Below are 22,650 nucleotides of genomic sequence, written 5' to 3'. Positions count from 1 at the left end.
AACGGTGACAAATGACCATAATATATTTTTGATAAACCCGTCTCCATGTCTTTTAGAGAAATCGTCCATCGTTTCACTTAAAGTTTTTTTGTTTTGTTTTTTTAGTTTCCGGGCCAAGATCACAGTGTAATATCTGTTCTGATGCTACACATAAGTTAATTTGTCCTTAGTCAATGTAAAGGAAACTCTTCTACACTAAGGCAATTTTTATTTTTGTCTACTTCCAGAGTGTCCCTTTTTGGGGAGCTGGTTTTCTCCCCACATTAAAAAACCTTGTGTCACATTTTGCTTTCGTGGGGAAGCAAATAAATACCAATTGCATGCTTGTTGGGTCTGGTTCGCGTATGGTTGAAAACATTTACTGCAGTTTCATGGTATAATCGATCCTTCAAATAAATGAATTTTACTTCGCTTAAAACATTTACTGCAGTTTCACGGTATTATCGTTCGTCATATTAAATAAGTGGAATGTTCCAAAAAGTAAACGTTTATACGATACGATCATATTTATTTATAGCATTCACACGTGACAGATTTATCGCATTTAGTTTTCGGTTGAAATTAGCTTTGCACTCATTAACACGAACAATGCAGACACATGACATGGCCGAGGAAATTTTTTTTCTCTCTTCGCTTTTTTTGAGCTTCGAATATCGTTGCCAAGGTAATCAAATAAGAAAACGAACCTCTAAAAAAAGTCATCTTGACATTTCTTTAGGAGTCTTATTTTTTTATATTTATTTTATTCATTTATTTTATTCATTTATTTTATAGATTTGTTACTTTTTGTTATTCGAACGTTATCACTTTCTCCATTTTTTTTTTTCACATTTTGCGTTTTTCTCTAATTTTGTTTTCTCATTTTTTTTTTAAATTTATTCTTTGATTTTTTTTTATCTTTCTCTTTTCTTCCTTGTTTGTTTTGTTTTTGTTTTAAATTTTTCTGCATTTTTTTTTCCATTATCACATTTATTTTCGTCATTTGTCGTTCATCCATTTTTTTTTTTTTTTTTAATTTATATATTCTGTTTATAATCCTTATCCACCGACTTTCTCTTAACTATTTATTTGTTAATGCTAATAAGCTGACGTTTCAGATTTGGGTAATTTTTTCTTCTCTTTCCACCCTAATACTCACCTTAAAGATGCCATCTTATGTAGGGTTTCGGGTATGCTGAAAACGAATATCACATTTAAATTTTGTGCAGACAAGTAGTTTTCTGGTGGCGTCAAAAATGTATGCACGCTTATGCGTACATACATGGCCGCGAATGAAAAGATAAGAGATTAAATTGCATAATAAAGGTATTAATATTCGGAAAACTACTTGTCTGCGCATTTAAATTTAAATGTGATATTCATTTTCAGCATACCCGAAAACCTTATCAGTTGTCATTTTATAGGTGTGTGTTAAGGTGGGGAAAAGTCAAAATTCATCCAGATTAATTAATTTATATAGTGTTACAGAGGGCCAATCGTTGGATGCTGATCGGCTGTACATCTAAGGAAGTAGACACAAAAAAATACGACAAATTGCAAAGAAAAGACGACAAACGCACATGGACAATCGTAAAAGAAACGTATTTATTTCGCAAAAATATAATTGCATTAATTTAATGGGCCCTTGGACTTAACAAATGGATTGTGTTCTTTGGACTAATGGATTGTGTTTTGATTTAGTTTGGGCTAAGATTTTTTTTATTTGCAAGTCTGATATTCGGTAGAAGAAAAGAAGCATCAATGATGCTTAGCATCATTGTAAACTTTAAAAGAATAAGACTTTGTTAATTATTTTGAACGGTAGTTGCGATTTTATTTGGAAGTGTTGTAGCACTGACTGAGATGAAATAAATCAGTGTCGGAATCTAACAACGACTTTGAATCGGCACAACGAGTGAACAAACACAGCCTGTGCAGTAACTTACTAATCGTATATATATATATATATATATATATATATATATATATATATATATATATATATATATATAACGTCAAGAATGAGAGTTCAATAGAAACGTTTTAATTTGAATAAAATAAAATACGCATCAACTGCGCTTGAAACCAAATCACAACGTAATATCAGGAAAATAAACAAACATTTTACTTATTGTAAATTTATCACAACTATATTTCGGAGGTATACTCCATCTTCAGTGTATTGTTTTGTTTCTTTTTTTCCTTTTCTTCTTCGTTGCCATGTTGTAAAATTGGAGAAAGAAGTATGTTTGTAAAGAGCGGCGCGTTGTATCTAGCAGTTGTATTTTGAAATGTTTGAACCGTGCGTAGGCAACGCGAGAATAACGTCACGTTGTTTTAATTTGAATAAACAACGTTTCCATATGAACTCTCATTCTTTATGGTAAACATCTAACACATATATATATATATATATATATATATATATATATATATATATATATATAATTATTATTATTAATTCATTTATACACACAAAAATATTATAAAAAGATATGTAAAGTGTGTATAGATTTTCAGTATTTACTTAAACAGTGCTCAATATGTGAATAGAGCTAAGTAGTAAATTATCAAAAAAAATCTATGACAATCAATATACACAGAGCCGTCTGTGTTTAATCCTCTTATAGAATCGTCTCGCTAAATTCGTGGAATTCGTGTTACTGATCGTTTTCATGTATCCACATAGTGTTTAGTCTAGCTACCTCACATTCACTGTTCTTCTTTTTCACTGATTAATATTTTCATTAACTTCTCTCAAATACAAGCTCAACTGACTCTAACTTGACCTTTTTTCTTTTGTTTTGTATGAGTGTGAAACACCTCTTTTGTGAATGTGTCGAATCAAAAAAGTGCCCTTATTTTAACACATACAGAATTGCGACAATTTTCATTTCTATTTGTTTTGTTATTCATTGCAATTTTACCTGTAGGTTTAGTTTAGGTTTTTACTTATTCATTTTTATATTGTTATCTTAGAAGTAACGTTTATTTGGTGTATATAGTTGTCTGTTATTTCACTTCTACAGTTTAACAGATTTCGGGGATCCTTAAAATGTAGAATTTCAAACTTCTTATTCAAACATAATCTACACGGGTCGTTTAAATATTTACATGTACTGGCCTTTAATAATATTTTCCAATCAAGTAATGGGTTGCTAATGCTGTTTTGAGTCAGCGATTAAATGCTTTTTTTTCTATTGAATTTATGTTTGTAATATCTGGTTTTAAAATATGGGGAGGTCATCCCCACATATTTCCTTGGAATATATTGTAGCTTGGTAAGCAATGGTGAGGCATTTATCTTATAGTTGACAAAATAGCAGACTTTAACATTTTGTTAGTTTTAATTAAGCATTCAACCTACCCCAAAACATATTTTATCTTTATTTATAGGTAAAATCTTTTCCAGCCCGTTTCATTAAACATTAAAAATATCTTCCCTCCCATCAACATCCCTTTGTTTGGGAAATCCAAAGATACTGGATTGACTGGAGACTTGATGTTTTTATCAGAGACGTATGAAGTCCTCATTTCTCTAAAACTGGTCAAAATATGAATAATGTCGCTAAAACCTAGAGATTACATAAGACTTTGAAAACAATGTCAGGCATTGCATTTTGGACTATCAAAATGTTCAATTTTAATCGATAGAAAACATTTGATCTTTCGCCTTGAAACCTTACAAAATATGCAGATATATATAGCAAAGATATTACTCTTCTAACTCTGGCAATGATCATCTCAGCCACAGAATTGAATATTTCACCTTTTTCCTGACGTTTCCTAGAAGAAATATTAATTTCTCATTAACTGGTACCCATCTCTTTCTGAATATTTTTTTTCTTTCATAAAGATTTTGTTCCTTCCAAACTAAAATCTTATCCATTTTATGTTGGGTTTGTATAGATATCTTCTTTGAGATCCAAAATGGAGTTTGAAAATGGATAAACGCTTTAAAAAAAATCTTATTACCAATTGAACCTGGAAAACTATCTGCTGATAATGGATCTCCACATACAACATATCACAACCGATCCAAATAATGTTATAGTGTGGTGGTGATTAAGCTCTTATGGACTCTTTTACACATTATTTATGAAGTAGCTTATGACGAAGGGCAAACAATCTTTTTATAACATATTATTCTTCGGTGATTACACATTTTGTAAATATAGTGGCATGTTGTTTTTTTTGTTTTTTTTTATTATCAGCCCTTCAAGGCCACAACAATGGTGACGAGGTATTTTCATAGATTCAGACACAACATCAGTGAGATAGAGACACTGCTTCTTTTTTCTTTATTACTGAGCTATAATGATGAACGCCAAAGACAGCTGATCTCTCCTGATGTCAAACAGAAAGCTTTTAAAGTCTTGAATTTGTTTAGAGAAATGCTCATTGTGAGCGTGTAGATAATAGATCCAATATTTCTACATCAAGAAGCACTACAGAATTAAAATACAAGAAATCATTCTTAAAACTAAATCCAATGTCAAAAGATTTTGTCTTCTTTTTCAAAAAAAATGAAAATCAGCAATTGGCGTTATAGTTCAACAATGAAGAAAAAAAAGGAGTATTGTCAAAATTTTTTATTTATATCATTTTCATTTATTGCAAAAAATAAAAAAATTTCCTATCGAATTTGCCATCCCCTCTGATCCATTCAGGTGGAATAAAAGTAAAATGCATTAATTTTGGACCGCCCCTCGTACATCTATATAATAAACCTCAAGGTCTGTCTGTAAATGAATAGGCTCCTATATGGGTCACTATTATATTAAACTGATCACATATAATGATAATATCAAGGTGGGTGGAAGACATTTATAAGGGGGGAATCCTATGCATGCTCACACAGTTTCACACAGAGCTAGCAAATTTGTCAGGATGGAAAAGGGGTAGTTTTGATAGGTTAGACCACTCACTCCCACCAACAGGGGAGGGGCCCCAGCGGGGTCACTTATAGCTGGAAACCCTGTGCATGCTCACATCGTTTTATATACACACTCGTAAAGTTACCAAATATGGCAGGATAACCCATCATGAGGTGGGGGAAGTCTTGACGGGTTGCACCGCTCACTCTCACCGACAGGTGCCAATTATAATTGGAACCCTATGCACACTCACACCGTTTGACGTAGAGCTACTGAACTTGCCATGATAACTCACCATGGGAACAGAGAAGGGGTTACTGGTTACATTGCTCACTCCCACAAACTTAGGTGGGGTCACTTATAATGGAGAACAATAAAGATTCCCACTACTGCCCCCTCATGTGCGTTTGAGCAATTCCCCCCTCCACACCCCACAAGATGATCTGAGCAATGCCTGGTCTGGTTGTGTGCCTGTACATCTATAGGACAATGTAATAAAGCTCAACATCAGTGTGTCTGTCTTCCTGCACATCTATAAGATGAAAGGAAATATAAGATACAAAAAGTATGTAGAAAATAATATCATTTTTAAAGAATTTGAAAGTTATTTATGTTGTTATATAAATCTGTCCATTTTTTAAAGCTCTTTTTGAACCCAGACAATGACGGGTACTTCTACTAGTATATATATATGTGTGTGTGTGTGTGTGAGAATGTGTGTGTGTGTGTGTGTGTGTGAGGACACTTTTCAACCTATATACTCAACTCTACAGACCTGAAATTTTGTATATAGAGTATTCAGACATGTAGAAAACTTTTTTAATTGGTTTTCATCCGGAAAAACGGGCTGCTAAGGGGGTCAAAATTCAAACAATTGGTACATGAGAGTCATTGGATTTTTATGTTTGTGAACTATTTCACAACTGCGCATGTGCGAATCGTTAGCATTATGTTACGAATACGTAGCTTTGAAAAGACTTTGTAGTTTGTGTCAAGCTGGCTTAATGGTTATCGTACTTGATTCACTGTCTTTAGGTTTCAATTTCAATCTCAGTTTGAGTATTTTTGTTTTTTTATTTACAAGAAGTGAACTATTTAGAAACAAGCCAAGCATGCGAGGTCTCCCTCCATGAGTGAAAAATTTACTTTTACCATGATTAATGTTTGTGCAAAATTTCAAAAAAAATCCAAGGCATGGTTATTGAGAAAAGTGCAAACAAATGAACGATTTTAGAGCAATTTTATCCCTATGATGGGCCTAAGGGAGCAACCAGAGTTATCCCAGAAAATCCATTCTGGCAAAAATTTACTTTCACCATGACTAATGTTTGTGCAAAATTTCCATGGCGTGGTTGAGAAATGTGTGAATAAACGAATGGGAGTGAATTACTGGGTCAAATCCCTCCTTTGTTGGGGGATCAAAAACATAATACTCGTGTGAACATGTTTCCGTTTCTTTCCGTTTTTTGTTTTTTTTTTTTACTTTATTTTTTTTTAAGGAATTTAACGTTACATTTAATACCTACAGTATTTGTGTTTATAATACATAAGAAATCTGCATTAATTAAAATATAATATTTATGCACATTTTATGACTGGGTAATGCTGGGAGGTCTGCTAGTAATATATATATATATATATATATATATATATAGATATAGAGAGAGAGAGAGAGAGAGAGAGAGAGAGAGGAGGGGGGACAGACAGACAGACAGTAAGTTATAAAATATATATGGCAATTAAGCTACACAGAATATTCGCATTTCATCCATGCTAAGATTCATCAGGCATGAATCCTAGCATGGATGAAACGCAGAATATTCTGTGTAGCTTAAATGCCATATATATTTTATAACTTACTACATAGTTCTACCTACGTATTAGCCCTATTGAAGTAAATACTTCAAGTTTACGCATAAATTTATACTTTCATATATTAATTTTATGTGATTTAATTAAGTAATCATATATACTTCAGAATAATGTAATGCAATAGATCTACTGGTATGGAAATCTCTGATGAGATGTGTAGACATCGAAAACCTATAGGTTAAGGAGATATACTTATTGAAATGTATTCTTTATCTTACATATAATAAAAATTCTTGATTTGAAATTTAACCATTTCACATCATAAAATTTAAACTACTAAATTATATATATATATCTCAACCATTTTTGTTTTTTTGTGAAGCAGTTTGTGCATGATTGCAAAAAAACTTTACATAGTGTTGTATTACATGTGTGATTGTATAAACAAGTATTGGCCTTTGAAAAATAAAAATGAAAACAATTGCAGGAAACTGCAACTAAGAGCTTTTTTATTTTTTATCTCTGACATTTTTTTTAGGACAATAGGAAGCATGTTTAAATCTTGTCGAAGTGAATGATGGCTTTTTACAAAAATCACTCCAAACAAGATATGAAGCCATTTGATATAAAGAGCTAAAAACTAAAAAATACTTTAAGATCAAAAACTAGCCAATATTAAGTGTTAGCTTTTTTTTTTTTTTTTTTTTTTTTTTTACATGGTGGTCACCACTTATCAAGGCCCGGAAGCCACTCAGGGATAAGGGTTATTGCAAGTACAGTACGTTAGTGTGGAGATTTGATGAAGTGTTTACTTAAGGGGGCGGTTCATTAGGAATTTGTTAACGTTGGACTTGAAGACATCCAAGTTGTAGTCATGTGGGAAGCAGACAGACGGAACAGAGTTCCACAGGCGTGCAGTTCTAAGAAAGAAGCTTTGTTCATGGAATCCACATTTTGATCTGGATAGATTTAAACCAAGAAAACAACAATCCTTCCTCTTTTGTCATGGTATGTAAGTACTAAACAAGAAAATAAAAGAAGCAAAAGTGCTATTTTTGGAATATAGCAATGGTTTAGCCTTGTGTGGTTGTACTGCTATCGTTACTGACATCTGTGGGTGTGTGTGTGTGGGTGTGTGTTGTCATGGGTTGCCACATCAAAAGATAGGCCTTTTACAGCAGCTGCATAACTTCTGCTGCTGTCATCTGATTGGTTGACAAAACGTCAAGTTTTCCCTCCATATAATTGTTCATGGAGTGTGAGGACTAAAGGACAAAATAAGGGAAGCACAATTTATGAACCTGCCAAAAAAAGACCATTATTAGTTTTGTTTTATTTGTAGTTCAGAGTTTTTAGTTAATTTTTAAACTTTACGTTTTTTTTTTGAAAGGTTTCTTTTTAATGTCGATTTTGAAAGGTTTCTTTTTAATGTCGATTTTGGTGGTTTTACTTCATTGCAGGTGTTCAGTAAGCGTATGCACATGCCTTTTTCTTCAAACTGCTTTACAGTAGTGTTTATTTCCAATATAAACTTGTCATTGTTTTATTATATGATTGTCTCCCCTTAATCCTAATATATATTTTTCATATAAATACTAGACAGTACATTCTTTTGATTCAATTAATAGTGCTTTAAAGAACTCGAATACCTCAGCTGCAATACTAAAGAGGTAGAGAAAGTGTTGTGTAGTTGTCTATGACAGTATTTTGTCTCCCTGATGACAAATTGTGTGCTTGCAACAATGCACGATAAGACAATTACATTTTTTTTTCACAATCCTGTTTCCCAATGACACATAGGAATACTGCAACCTCATTTAGACTTCCAAGACATATGATAACTTTGTGAACATTTCTCCAATTAGGTGGATCTCTTTTGCAGAAAATAGTGATGCATCCTAGCACAGCATGATTTCCAGATAGGAAATAGAATTGAGCTGCTGAACAGACTCCTCTAGTTTTTGAGCTGCTTCAGCTTCTACTCATATGCCCAAAATTGGAGCTGACTATCATTACACATTCTCACCCCTCATTTAAAAAGAAATAGAATCACTCCAGCATCTTTTAAAAAGGAGCAGCTCTTTTGCTGCACACCCTCTTTAATAAGCATTGTTTCCCCAATAAGTGGTCAAAATATAGGTATGGGCGTGAAAACGATCTCATCAATGTTGGTGAGGATGAGATGCTAAATGTAAGCCCATAATCTATTATAATAAATTAGTATTCTTGTTTGTTTGTTAACGATTTAATTAATATGTACAAAAGGTACACTGTTTCACAAATTAATTTTCATAATTAAAACGGACTTTTACACACTTTTATTCCAACATGATTTCTATATATACTATTTATTCAAAAGAAATATACATCCAATGAGTAACCTCATTTGCATATTAAATTAAAGAAGATCTATTTTAGTAATTAGTTTGATGTTATTAATTCTTTGTTGTAATAGAATCTTTTTGTTCTATTTAGAAATATTATTCAGAGTTAATTTATTTAATTTACTTTATACTTAATTTAACTTATTTTCATTTATTAATAGCTGACAACAGTTGAGTTTAAAACCAGAAATATGCTTATTTATTTAAGCTATAAGAGTTATTTCCCCTTCAAGCTATGAAACTTACTTTGTGTTTGATTTTCATAGACCAAGATGGCGGTGTTTTATGCTTCCCTAAATCTAACATGTGGTCACTTTTTGTAACAACTTAATTTGGTATATGTAGTATGTAATTAATCCTTCTGCCCATCAATATGTTTTGACTGGGCAACACCGGGTATATACAGCTAATATAATGTATGCTAAAATCTCACTAAGATTTTCAGTATTACTAAGATTCCGTTTTTTTTTTTTGTTGTTTTTTTAATAAATTTACATTTTATATTTAAATGCCTATTTTATCAATTTTTTTGCCCATTTACCTACAAGGATCATTCCAAAAGTAAGGCCTCCTATTTTTTTTAACTTAAAAATCAAAACATTGAAGGGCTACGAAGATGGGAGTGGTACCATTAAAACAAGCGACTGTGTTCGAGAATTTTATCTACATAGCCACAACCATTCTCAATTCACTTCTACCAGCTTTTTTGATGCTTCGGTCATAAAAGTCTGGAGCTCGCATTGTCACTCACATCTCTGTCACAAACTCTGAAATCAACAAACTCATCTCCGAATTGTGCTGGCATCAACTGCATTGACTTCATAAATATTCAACGGATGCCAGTGAATGTTGATTAGTTCAATTTTTTCTGCATGGTGAAATTCAATGCAGCATCTCTGCTTTTGAAACGTTCATGACATGAGTCGCTTTCTTGGAGTTTCACTGCATCAGAGAGGTAGCAAAAATTTTATAAAATATAGTGTTTTGTTTTTTTTTATTTTGTTTTAGTAAAGTCATTTCATTCATTTTTTAAAAATATAATTAGGGCAACCTAAAAATTGCAATTAGTGCTCATTGAATGTTTTTATAACATGAAATTTAAATATTTTGATTTATGAAATTTTTTTATATAATTTCTTTGTCAAATTACTCAACCTGATTAATAAATGCAATTTTCAAGTTGCCCTAATTATAACTTTTTATGTTTTATAGCTTTTGTTAAGCGTTGGTACCTTTTGCCACATTCTGGTTGTAATTAAATACTTACAGATGTACGAAGCAAAATGAACGAAAAATGAATGAAACGATACAAAAAGTTGTATTTCATTTTCGTACAAAAAAATTGAAAATAAATTAAATATTTTGAACGAAACAGAATGAAATGAAACGAATCCAACCCTGCAAAATTCCCTTGTAAGTAGGTAAACTTTCGGGCGCTATTGTGAAATGGCAGGCAAAAATCGATTTGCAAGCAGTAAATAATTCCCCTATTATCAGGCAAATTATTTATGACAAGGCAAATGTTTGCCTGCCTATCTCTGGCTGTCCTATTGGTGCTTTAAATTAAGGAAAAAAATTTTGGTCGATTTCTTGGAGGAGCGGTCCAAAATGCATGGAAAGCACAGCTGGCTACGCCCTTGGTTAGAGTTGGCATCCACCGAAATGTTGTGCAAATAACACTGAAGATGAGAACATTAGCCCGATTAATCCAAGTAATACAAAAGAAATATTAGATCAGTTTTCTGGGATCAACTCATTTGCACTTTCTAAATTCTTCAAAAACACAAGTAACAAATTTAAAAATAACTTTGTTCAAAAGACAAATGCAAAAGACAAGTGAATCGAATTAAACAAAAAAAAAACAATTTAATTCGTTTTCTGACATGAAAAGATTTAAAGTTAAAATGGTCTGTTAATGTCTTCATGTTCCGTGGTTGATATTTGCTTTTTTTTTTTTTTTTTTAAACTTTTCTTTTTCTTTATTTGCTTTTTGTGCTGTGGCTGCTTTACAAAAAGGACATTAAATATTTGTGTGCTTGAAATCGCTTGACGTCACTCCTATCCAATTATTTATTCAAACAACAAATATCTCAAACATTGTTTTTGTTGTTGTTGCAATCCTTTAATCCAGTAACAATCAATGAATTCAGAATGATATACTTTTCAACCAGATCAAAGGTTTAGATCATTATGAAAATAAATAAAGTCACAGCATTCTTATAAAACTTAGCATATTGCATTTTAAGTGTTTGTGTAGCAGAGTGTGATTTTGAAAAGTGTGTTTTAGATTAAAAAAAAAAAACACACTTACACGCTTACATGTCATGTCGAAATTAGTAAAAATTCCAGATAAATTACAAAAATGATCAAGTAAAAGATCTGCTAAAATTATTATTATTATTTTTTTTTTTTTTACAAAAAACAAATATTAGCAGTCTGCCATTTTTAATTTGGAAATGGTGGGTTACAATTATTTTGTTAAAATCATAAAGTGCAGTTACCTCCCCTGGATTTTTAGAAGTTTTTAACATTAACAAATATAAAAAAAAAAACTATAATTCGATAAATTTTATCTTTACTTGTAATTGTTTTTCTACTCATTCATTTTTCACAATTTTTTAAACTTTCACTAATTTCGACATGACACATAATTATGCAATGTTTTTACCTAAAAATAAAATCCTATTATACTGCACAGGCACATGCATTTTTATCTTATTTTATTATAAATAGAAATAAATGAATGCTTTTTTTTTTCTTGGAGTCATTAACATTTACTGGTAGAGAAAATAAATTGTCCAAATTTGTATTTTATTAATAGATTCAATTTATGTTTGATAACAAAAAATTTCAATAAGAAAATCAAAAAGATTTCCCATATGAAGATAAGTTTTGTCTATGGCTCTTTCTACCATTTTTTTTTTTTTTTTCAGCATTTGTTTAGACTTAAATGTTTTGTAACAAATTTAAAAAGACTTGAAGTTTGCAACATTTTATTGGATCCCCCAAGATCTCCGTAAGTTATAACCCTAGATTTTTTCTAAAAAATATCATTCAAAATTAGTCAAGAAATGTTTAAAGCTCAAAACAACAAAAGATATTAAATAGAATAAATTCCCGGGTTTCAGTTCTAATGGAAGATCAAAATTTGTTTTTTATTTTAAATCACCATTAATGCTGTTTTCTTTCTCCGCGAGATTATCACCCATAAGTTTGGCCCCGTTAATTCCTCGGACTGTGATTTTACTTGGTCGCACCAACAAGCCATGATTTGGTTTGCATACAAAGTAACGCTTGTTCATCACGCTGCCATCATTTTTTCCTCTTGGTGTTCGAAGTTCAACTCCAATCCAAATTCCATCAGCAAAATCTGTTGGTCCAATATATCGGACAACACCTGCAAAAGTATTAAAATCATCTGCATTTAGTATCAATAAACATAATTTTCTTGCATACCGGAACAACAAAATTTTTTATATGTACAAGTGAACAAGTGAACTTCTTAGCTTTGGTGGCACATAAATATAAAGATGTTAAAATGTTATGTATTGATACCTTATGTCAGTAAGTAGAGAGTATGTTAACTAGTATAAATTTCAGTGAGGGTTACATAGAGTACATGTCAAGATAAACAGACCCACCTGCATCTGCATTTAGTATTAATAAACACAATTTTCTTGCATACAGGAAAAAATAAAAATAATAAAAATAAAATATACAGGTGAATTGCTCCTTAATTAAAACTTACATATTATGACCCTATGCTAGTAAGTTGAGATTATGTTAACTAGTATGAATTCCGTTGAGGGTTACATGTAGTACATGTCAGGATAACCTGACGCAAACAGAAACAGACCTACCTACACCTTGCATGGTTAAGGTGAGAGTTCAAAGGTTAGTTTCCTAGACAACACACCCTAGAAATGCAGGTGTCAAACGATTAGATAAGAAATGATCATGTGTTCGGGAGACAGAACAGAGGTTTGAATCAAGAAGCAGAGAAACAAGTCTGACAATGCGACAATCTAATAGGCTCTGCTAGCATATTTCAACAATTTTAAGATTAAATAAGTAATTTATCTGAGCTCCAATCTATGGTCTCCCCCTCGCCAGATTTTCACCAAAAACACTCGTCTAGCTAAAACCATTATCAATAATTTCCTCCACTCTTTATCTATGCCTAAACCTAAACATAGATTCCATGAACAAATCTTCTTTCTTAGAACTTCACACCTGTCGAACTCTCTTCCCTTTGCCTGCTTTCCAGCTGGCTACAATATGGTCATCTTCAAGTCCAACATAAACAAGTTCTTGATGAGCCATCCCCTCAAGTAATCCAATTTACCAAATTTCCACTACCAACAATTACTAGGATATTGTCCCATTGACTAATGTACACTCAGCAACCCTTATCCTTGATAGGCCTCCAGGCCTTGATAAGTGGTGACTCCTATGTAAAAAAAATGAAAAAAAAAAATGTGGTTTCTCCTTCAAAAAGAAAACTCTTTGAATAAAACCTTTGAAGCCCTTGCATGTGTTTCCATGCATGAGCAGATTTGTTTTAAACAGAAGATCACGATCCACAAATGGAAAAGTGACAATAAAAAGAATGAAGACCAGCAACCACACACACACACATCTATAAAAGAAAAATTTGATTTGATTTGTTTCTCACAGCTCACAGGCTAAACTCCACAAGTACACGTCTATGACTTGAAAATCACCCATTCTCATATTTGTGATATCATAACACAACTAGATACCTTGAAGATGTGTGGATCTAATCTCGTCCCTGCTATACTATTTAAAAAAAATAATGCCCTGCTGAGGTTACCCAATTCTTTCCAAATTCTTCAAATGTCTTACCGAATTTTGTTTTCCTGACTGCTGGAAAATTGCTTTTGTGGTACCAGTTTTCAAGAATTCAGGCAAAAGAACTAAACCACTCGATTGACCCATTAGAACCTGTCCTCTCTTCGCTCCTTAATCACTCAAGCACTAGTCTACCACCTCATAGATACTAAACTTATTTTCTACTAACAATATGGATTTAGGCAAACTCGTTCTACTGCAGATATCTTATCAGTAATTTCTGAATGTGCATACCATTCACCAGATAAGGCAAAGGAGGTAAGGGCCCTAGATATATCTAAGACTTTTGACAGAGTTTGGCACAAAGGTCTTCTCATAAAAATTAGGTCATATGGTATTATCGGATAAATACTTAATATAATCAAATCCTTCTTAGGCAAGAGAAAAATCTAGATTGTCTTCAATGGTCATACATCAAAACAATATTATATAAATATGGATGTATCATGGGGAGGGGGGGGGGGTCAATCCCTGGGCCTGTATTATTCTTGATATTCATAAATGACCTCTTTGATAAAATTGTCTCAGAAATGAGTATATTTGATATATAAATTTGGTCCCAAATAGCACATTCCCTTCATATCCAAGTGGCACTGTGCCTTGTTTGAGGTAAAATAACAGTAAAAAGAACAAAAATGTGTAAACGGTTCATTTAATGAATGTTTGTTAAATGTAAGTAAATTTTACAAAAATATTGGTCACCATCATCTCACTAGATCAGCATAAGGAACATCATTCAGCTTATAAATTTTTTACCTCACTAATTTATGAAATGGCTTTGAAAGTAATTTGTCAAATTTCAGGCTGTGCAGTTTAAAGGTTGGAAGCTTCCAAGGAAGGTCAAGAGAGATTGTTGAGTTTAAGAGACAACGTATTGATTAATGTTGTGTCCAAGAAACCTGATGAATAGGTAAATCTGTCAAAATGATTGCGAGGAAAGAATGCAAGATATAAGTTGTTTTGAATTAGAAATTTAAAAAAACAGAGGGTGTTGGTAGATCAAGGAATTGAAGTAAGTGATGGACTTGTACTGCCAAAGTTGATGGTTGGTTGGTTGTTTTTGTTTTATGGCATATCAACCCTTTTCGGGTTATTTGATGCCGAATCCAAAGATTTTGAAGAAAATTTTTTTTAATAGAATATATTTGTTGTTTTCAAGTCGGTTTCTATTTAACCCATAGTTGGGATCCTAACAGGTACTACCACTCAGGGTCAGAATGGACCTGGGAGCAATGGTAATTAAAGGGTGGCTCCACACTCCCCAAAGCCCGCAAGCTGGGGCCTCACCACTGGATATAGTTTAAGGTCATATCCAGGACCCGAAGTTGATGGTAGATTTTTTTTTTTTTGGACAACAATGTGCTTTGAATGAAGATGCAAAAGATGAGTTTTATTACAGGCTTATTACAGTAACAAGTAAAATTAATAAGAAAGAAATACTTGCTTTGAATGGTAATATTGGAAAGATATCAATGGATACACACTCGAGAGTCAAAACAATGAAAAGAAGTTGCTGTTATCCTAGCCCTAGTGATAACACATAAGGAGAAAGAATGTTAGAACTTGGTCTTGCAATGGACATGTTGACTGAAATATTCGTTTTTAAAAAAAAGAAGAAATTTTCATATGAATTTGGAACACCAAAACTCAAATAAATTATCTGCTGGTACGGATAAAAGAAGTAAAAGTTAAAGCAATTTTCTGAGGAAGAAACAATGACACAACATAAAACAGTCATTTGAAACCTTCAATTAAAGAAAGTTTATAATGTAAAGAAAGTCTATAATGTAAAGAAAGTCTATAATGTAAAGAAAGTCTATAATGTAAAGAAAGTCTATAATGTAAAGAAAGTCTATAATGTAAAGAAAGTCTATAATGTAAAGAAAGTCTATAATGTAAAGAAAGTCTATAATGTAAAGAAAGTCTATAATGTAAAGAAAGTCTATAATGTAAAGAAAGTCTATAATGTAAAGAAAGTCTATAATGTAAAGAAAGTCTATAATGTAAAGAAAGTCTATAATGTAAAGAAAGTCTATAATGTAAAGAAAGTCTATAATGTAAAGAAAGTCTATAATGTAAAGAAAGTCTATAATGTAAAGAAAGTCTATAATGTAAAGAAAGTCTATAATGTAAAGAAAGTCTATAATGTAAAGAAAGTTTATAATGTAAAGAAAGTTTATAATGTAAAGAAAGTTTATAATGTAAAGAAAGTTTATAATGTAAAGAAAGTTTATAATGTAAAAAAAAGTTTATAATGTAAAGAAAGTTTATCTCGAGGAGAAAAGTGTGGATGTTGAATAAAGAACAAGTGGAATGCAAATGAGTGTCCTGTTACCAGATTATTAACAGAAAAAGTGGAGGAACAATTGAAAAAGTTGAACGATACATTGTTGAAGGTAATGGACTAGATTTATAAATAGATGAAGACATAGGATTATATGGTGTTGAATAAGGAAGTTGAGAAATATATCAAAGAAAAGCAGAAACAATGGCGCAAATGGAAAAACAGTTTGAAGAATAACCATATATTTGACAGCCAAGAAGACAAACAATATACAAAGCCAAGGTGGAAGTTCAAGATATACGCTAAAAAGATGACCAAAATAATGAAGTATTCAGGATAGCTAAACAGATGGTAAGGACAATATAATGTATCTGAACTTTTGAGATGAGGATTGATTATTTGGATTATTCGGACTACTGTTCTCATCTTGAGTGTTATTTTCACAACGTTTCAGTGAATGTAACCTTTGATCTTCTTTAGGTGTATCTTGTTGAACTCTGAGATCTTTTTGTATCTTAGGAATTCACACAGAATTTCAAACAAAACCCTTTATTTAATCCATGGGGATAGCATGCTCTCGTTCCATTAGTTATGATTGGGTAGAAGTCCAAAATAATTCACAATTGTGTTTTGAGTGTTGCCTGCACAAAGGATTGAACCTTCATCCTCTAAAAGAGAATATTTTACAACTGAATGTTACCAAGTATTTTATGCATTACATCGAACTTCTACTCCGTCACTCAGTCATGGCTGACAGAATGATAGCATGCTACACCTGTGGATTAAATAAAGTTCTCCATTTGAAATTATGTGCAGTTTCAGAAAGATTCTTGAGTTCAACAGAAAGATTCCAGAGTTCTATAATAAACACTTGTAGAAGGTCAGAAATTACATCGACCAAAACGTTGTGAATATAACACTCAATACAAGAACATTAATCTGAATAATCAAAATAGTACGAAATACGGATACTGTTGAAGAAAGGTGCATTCAAAATGACAATAAATGAACAGGACAACAGAGATGCTTGGAAATGTCACCATGAGAAATTTTTGAGTTTTCATAGAATCAAAAAAAATCTCCAAGTTGCAGAGGCAGTATCTGGATGAGCCAGCAAAACTAAGAAAAAATTGGTATGGGAAGCTGTAAGATAAAAAAGAGTGAGGCTGCAGGGTCCTCAGGTGTTGATGCAGAAATTTTGAAAGGTGAAGATGAAATCAGCATTAAGATGATCACAGACATGACACATTAAATCATAAAAATAAGTGTTCAAAAGATTTAATACAATTGTATATTGTTAAATTACAGATGCTTAAATGAATCAAGTCTTGAAAGTGATTGAGAAAATAATTGAGAAGCAAATAAAAAGCCAAAATGAAATGCAGTTTAGTGTTATTCCTTTGCTAACACCTTCTGATGCATATATATATATATATATATATATATATATATAATGCGAAGCTCGCGGTTTGTTTACAAACAAACGTTTGAGCACTTTACAAGTGGCGGACGGATGTTTATTTAAATAGACATTCGGACAGATTAGTTGCGGCCACCGCTTCCATAGTCAGGGGGTAGAACTGCCGACTGTCATCACGACGGTTCTAGGTTCGATCCTCGGCTTGGGATAGGTGTTAGTCTAGCGGCACTGATGAGTTGTGAAACAATGAAACAGGACTGTATGTCAATGACTAAAATATATTTTATAAAGCCCCCCTCTTGGGTTGAGCACTATCGTAAATAATCTCACTCGCTACTTAATTTAGCTGAAAAAATGCGAAGCTCGCGGTTTGTTTACAAACAGACGTTTGAGCACTTTACGAGTGGCGGACAGATGTTTATTGAAATAGACATTCGGACAGATTAGTTGCGGCCACCGCTTCCGTAGTCAGGGGGTAGAACTGCCGACTGTCATCACGACGGTTCTAGGTTCGATCCTCGGCTTGGGATAGGTGTTAGTCTAGCGGCACTGATGAGTTGTGAAACAACGAAACAGGACTGTATGTCGATAACTAAAATATATTTTATAAAGCCTCCCCTCTTGGGTTGAGCACTATCGTAAATAATCTCACTCGCTACTTAATTTAGCTGAAAAAATACGAAGCTCGCGGTTTGTTTAAAAACAAACGTTTGAGCACTTTACGAGTGGCGGACGGATGTTTATTTAAATAGACATTCGGACAGATTAGTTGCGGCCACCGCTTCCGTAGTCAGGGGGTAGAACTGCCGACTGTCATCACGACGGTTCTAGGTTCGATCCTCGGCTTGGGATAGGTGTTAGTCTAGCGGCACTGATGAGTTGTGAAACAACGAAACAGCACTGTATGTCGATGACTAAAATATATATATATATATATATATACACACTGGTTATACAGGCAGCTATATAACATGGCGTGACAATCAGTTGCAGAAATCTTAGGAACTTCCCAAAAAGAGGAAAGTTTCTCTTCTTAATTGGTGGAAAAGGAATTGGGAGCAAATTTTTTGTAATAATTATAAGCACACAAGAAGTACAGCAGCAGAATTATAGTTTAGGTCGAAAGATGAAAACTAATTTCTTCGAAAGAAGTGTAAGATGTCAAGAAAGTATGTTCAGATCGTAAGTCTATTGATGTTGTCCAGAATTTTTGTTACTTTGTAATATCATTGGATCACAGTGAGGAGCTGGTACTGCTGTAATACATGAGGAATAGATGCCAGCATGTAAAACAGATGTTCAACCAAATATGACAATTAAAACAGTAAATTACCAACAATTTCGTTTTATTTATCTCTTGTTTTTTCTTTCTCCCTTTGTGTGGTTTCTTTGAATTCCTATCTCCCTTGCAAACAGAAAGTAAGATTAAGTTCACATTTAAACAAATAATATCTTTGTCACACCTTTGGTACAATAAAAGGTTTGGTAATTATTAAACTTTACCGCACCCCCTCTCTCTATGGTTTAGAAAAGTGTCACATTCAAAAAACACCTAAATATTTACTCTAATGCAAACTCATAATGCCAAACAAGCCAAGAAAAATATCCAAGAAAATTGATCAGGTATCCTCACAAACAAGGTTGTAGGCAACCTGAGAGAGAAAGAGTGCAAGTGAGCATTAAAAATAAACATTTGTTCAGTACTGTAATTATTTATTGTCAACTAGCGGGGAGGTGCCCAAGCTTGCAGAATCGTAAAATACACGTAAATACATTTTAATTCATGCAGATTTTGTATTTATTATTACAGAGTCAATTCTTTATTGAATATTATATTTTTAGTACCGATTTCAAAAGTTAAAAACAAAAACAAATAACAAAATGACTTCGGTGCCATAGAATAGAGCTAGAATTGAAACCAAAACATTTAGCGTTCAAATTACTTTCCCTACTATTTGAGCTATCAACAAATAGATAAAAAAGATTTAAAATTAAACCACTTTTAGTCATGATTCAATTTGCGCATGTGCAAAAGTAATTGAAATATGCCGGCAAGTTGAAATGAACATTTTACATTTCAATTTGCTGACATATTTCTGCATGCGTTATTCATCCATCCATACAAAAATGTTACTCGTTATAAACAATCCTTGGTGTATTACTATATTATATTACTATTTCTTGTTTTCAGTGTTATGTGACCAGTAGTAGAAGAGTTTATCAGTTAAATATTTATACACACACAGACACATACACACGTACTGTTTTATTTTTATAGATAAGCTGTCTTACATTATCGAAATAGATTGTGGAAGAAACTGAAAACATTCACATTCTGACTCAATAAATGATATTAAAAGAACTTGATTAAAATGAATTTTGATTTTATTGTTAAAATCAAAATATTGCATTTTTTTAATCAAAAGTCCTTATTTTCTTGTCTTCCTATGACAAATTGCTGAGACTTTTCAAAAGATTTAGGGCAATTAGTATATATATATATATATATATATGGGAAACTGTATAGAAAAAATTGCAATTAATGTTCACTGTCATAAGTGACAATAAATCGTCTGAATGAATGCACAAGAGATTTCATGCCGCACAAAAACTAGGCTGAGTGATTTACACGGTGAGTCTCTCATTATGAGATAGGCTAAGGTAGTCAGCAACTAATGGGATTGAGTGTAAGAAGATTTTGTCTAGGCGATGCTAAGTGATCTTGCTTGACTGTTTAGAGCATTAAGTAAAATGAATTTAAAAGTCGAGTTGAGATCGGTTAGATCGAAACAATCAAAAAGACTAAGATTAGGAGCTGAGCACTATCCCATGTTTCTTCATGTGTCTTTTCTTCTGTTAGTGATCTGTTCAAGCAACACGTCAAGTCTATGATTCTTGATTAGACAAAACATGTGAAAGACGGTACTTTCTGGTCGACAAAGACATTTCAACTCCATACTGCAGATTCTCCTTCAGAAAGTGCATCTCATCAACTTAGCATCCCTAAAAACAGCCAATGAATCAATGCCAGTTATCAGCCCAGAACTACTGAGAAGTGCCCAAATGTGAACTGGTCTCTGATTGGAAGGCATGTGTCAAATCCTCACGAGAGCAGAGTAAACTATAAAGTAGGTTTTTAATGTATAGAAAATCTAGCATGCTAAAAAGAGGCAGTCTAAAAGAATAAAAGTGAAATTATCTCAGTCTAGCGGAAATTTTCCTTCACTCAACAAGGACAGAAAAGATGAAGTATCAGAACAGATACTACACTTTGTTCCTACCTAAAAGGAATCAAATGTCAGTATTCTTTTTGTTTGTTTTACTTATATTCAATAATGTATTAAGAATTTTTATTCCATAATACATCTTTTAGATTTCCAGACAAACAGCTATTTCTACAACAAAACATTCATAATCATTTTCTGCTTTCTTTTGGTTCTTACACAAACTCATACAAGACAGCACCATCTTTAAGTGTTCTGTTAGGATCAAAATTCATTCTAAGAGTAGGTCAGCATATAACCAAATATATTTCGGATCTATGCCAAGAAAAAAAAAACAGAATTAATGAAATACTTACCTAACTCATTATTGCAAAAGACTCCCATTCCTACTTCTAGTTTAAGATCAGAACTTGCACCAGGAACCCGAGCAATCTTGGGGCTTGCAGTTTTCATCCTAAGAAACAAAAAAAATAAACAATAATTGTTTTAAATGCTCAGATTATTTTACTATAGTATTCATTTATCAAAAATGATTTTTCTCAAAATATGCTAAATGTTGCAACATAATTTTTTTATATAAAAAAAACGATGTTGTGAAATGTAAAATTAGCGTCAAGTTTCTTTTCGCAATCTTCATCTTCTTTGAGAGGAAGAGTATTATGGAAACAAAATTCCGACTCAGCATTTCTTCAAAGTGTAAATAAAATGCATTTATTCGTGGTTCTTTCAAAACAATACATTTTGATGTTTTTCCTTTTCGACTATGTGGAGTATTTTTTCTCTCCTTTTCCTATGCTGCAAGCTCGCTCACACCTGCTAATTTGCATACATGCTTTAACAGCTGCTGCAGCCAATATTTTCGCAAGCCATCTATCATTTGGTTGCTGCTGATATTTTCATACACGCTCTGTTACACTAAAGCTCTTGTACTTCTGATTGTATCATTTTTAGGATTACCAACTCCTTCTCTAACTCAGTACAGTAAAACCTCAAGATACAGCATTAATCCGTTTCGGGGTTGGAATCTTAAGGTGTAATCACCATATGGAAGGGCCTAAGCAAAATTTTATACAGTATGAGGGGCGTGCAATAAGTAATGCTCCTGATCCACTTCCAGTTGTCTGATCTAGCTGAAATTTTGCATGTGCAATGATTTATATCTCTACGGGTTATGTGGCAAATTAAAGCACTGAACTGATTGTGGTTTCTGTTTTACAGGTGTTTGAACTGAGTCAGGTGTGAAATGGAGCCTGTTGAATGTCGAGCAGTGAGCCGGTTTTTGTATTTGAAAGGACGCACACCACAGAAGACTTGATGAAATGAAAGAAACTTATGGTGATAATGCCCCATCATATGACCTTGTAAAACGCTGGCATCGTGAATTCAAACATGGCCAGAAGTCTGTGGAAACAGCTCCCAGACTTGGTCGCTCCCTTCTGCCATTGATGAGGCATCTGTCCATCAAGTTGAGGCTGCCAAATTGGAAGATTGGCACATTACTATTCGCCAAATAGCCCAAGATGTCAAGATTAGTACAGGGTCTGTGGAAACTATCATTCATGACCATTTGCATATGCATAAGGTGTCTGCCATATGGATTCCAAGGTTGCTCACACCATTCCAGGAGTGAGAATGCGGCAAGTGCTCGAGGATGAATTTGGAGATGTGCCAAGAAGATGAGTCAAAGGTTTTCAAAACACTGATTACACAAGATGAAACCTGGGTCCATCACTATGATCCAAAGACCAAAGCCCAGTCAATGCAGTGGAAGCACTTGGACTCACCACCTCCAAAGAAG

The 22,650-nt window shown here is 32.8% G+C and overlaps 1 protein-coding gene across 15 annotated transcripts in view; it reads right to left on the bottom strand.

Moving 5' to 3' along the window:
• Window positions 1-10,893: 10,893 nt before the first annotated feature.
• Window positions 10,894-22,650, bottom strand: part of LOC145288046 (CAP-Gly domain-containing linker protein 4-like) — a 205,712-nt gene continuing 193,955 nt past the window's right edge. For all 15 annotated transcript variants that reach the window (XM_080136068.1, XM_080136077.1, XM_080136065.1 and 12 more), the window contains 2 exons: window positions 21,209-21,306; window positions 10,894-12,449 (listed from right to left, as the gene is read on the bottom strand). In XM_080136068.1, the coding sequence (XP_079992194.1) occupies window positions 12,208-12,449; window positions 21,209-21,306 (340 nt within the window). In that variant the 3' untranslated portion in view covers window positions 10,894-12,207. The remainder of the gene's footprint in view (window positions 12,450-21,208; window positions 21,307-22,650) is intronic.

This window comes from Euprymna scolopes, chromosome 11 (assembly GCF_053919585.1).
Source record: "Euprymna scolopes isolate OS-2025 chromosome 11, ASM5391958v1, whole genome shotgun sequence".
NCBI lineage: Eukaryota > Metazoa > Mollusca > Cephalopoda > Sepiida > Sepiolidae > Euprymna > Euprymna scolopes.
Note: the sequence above shows the minus strand (reverse complement) of the source record. Positions and strands in the feature narration are given on the sequence as shown.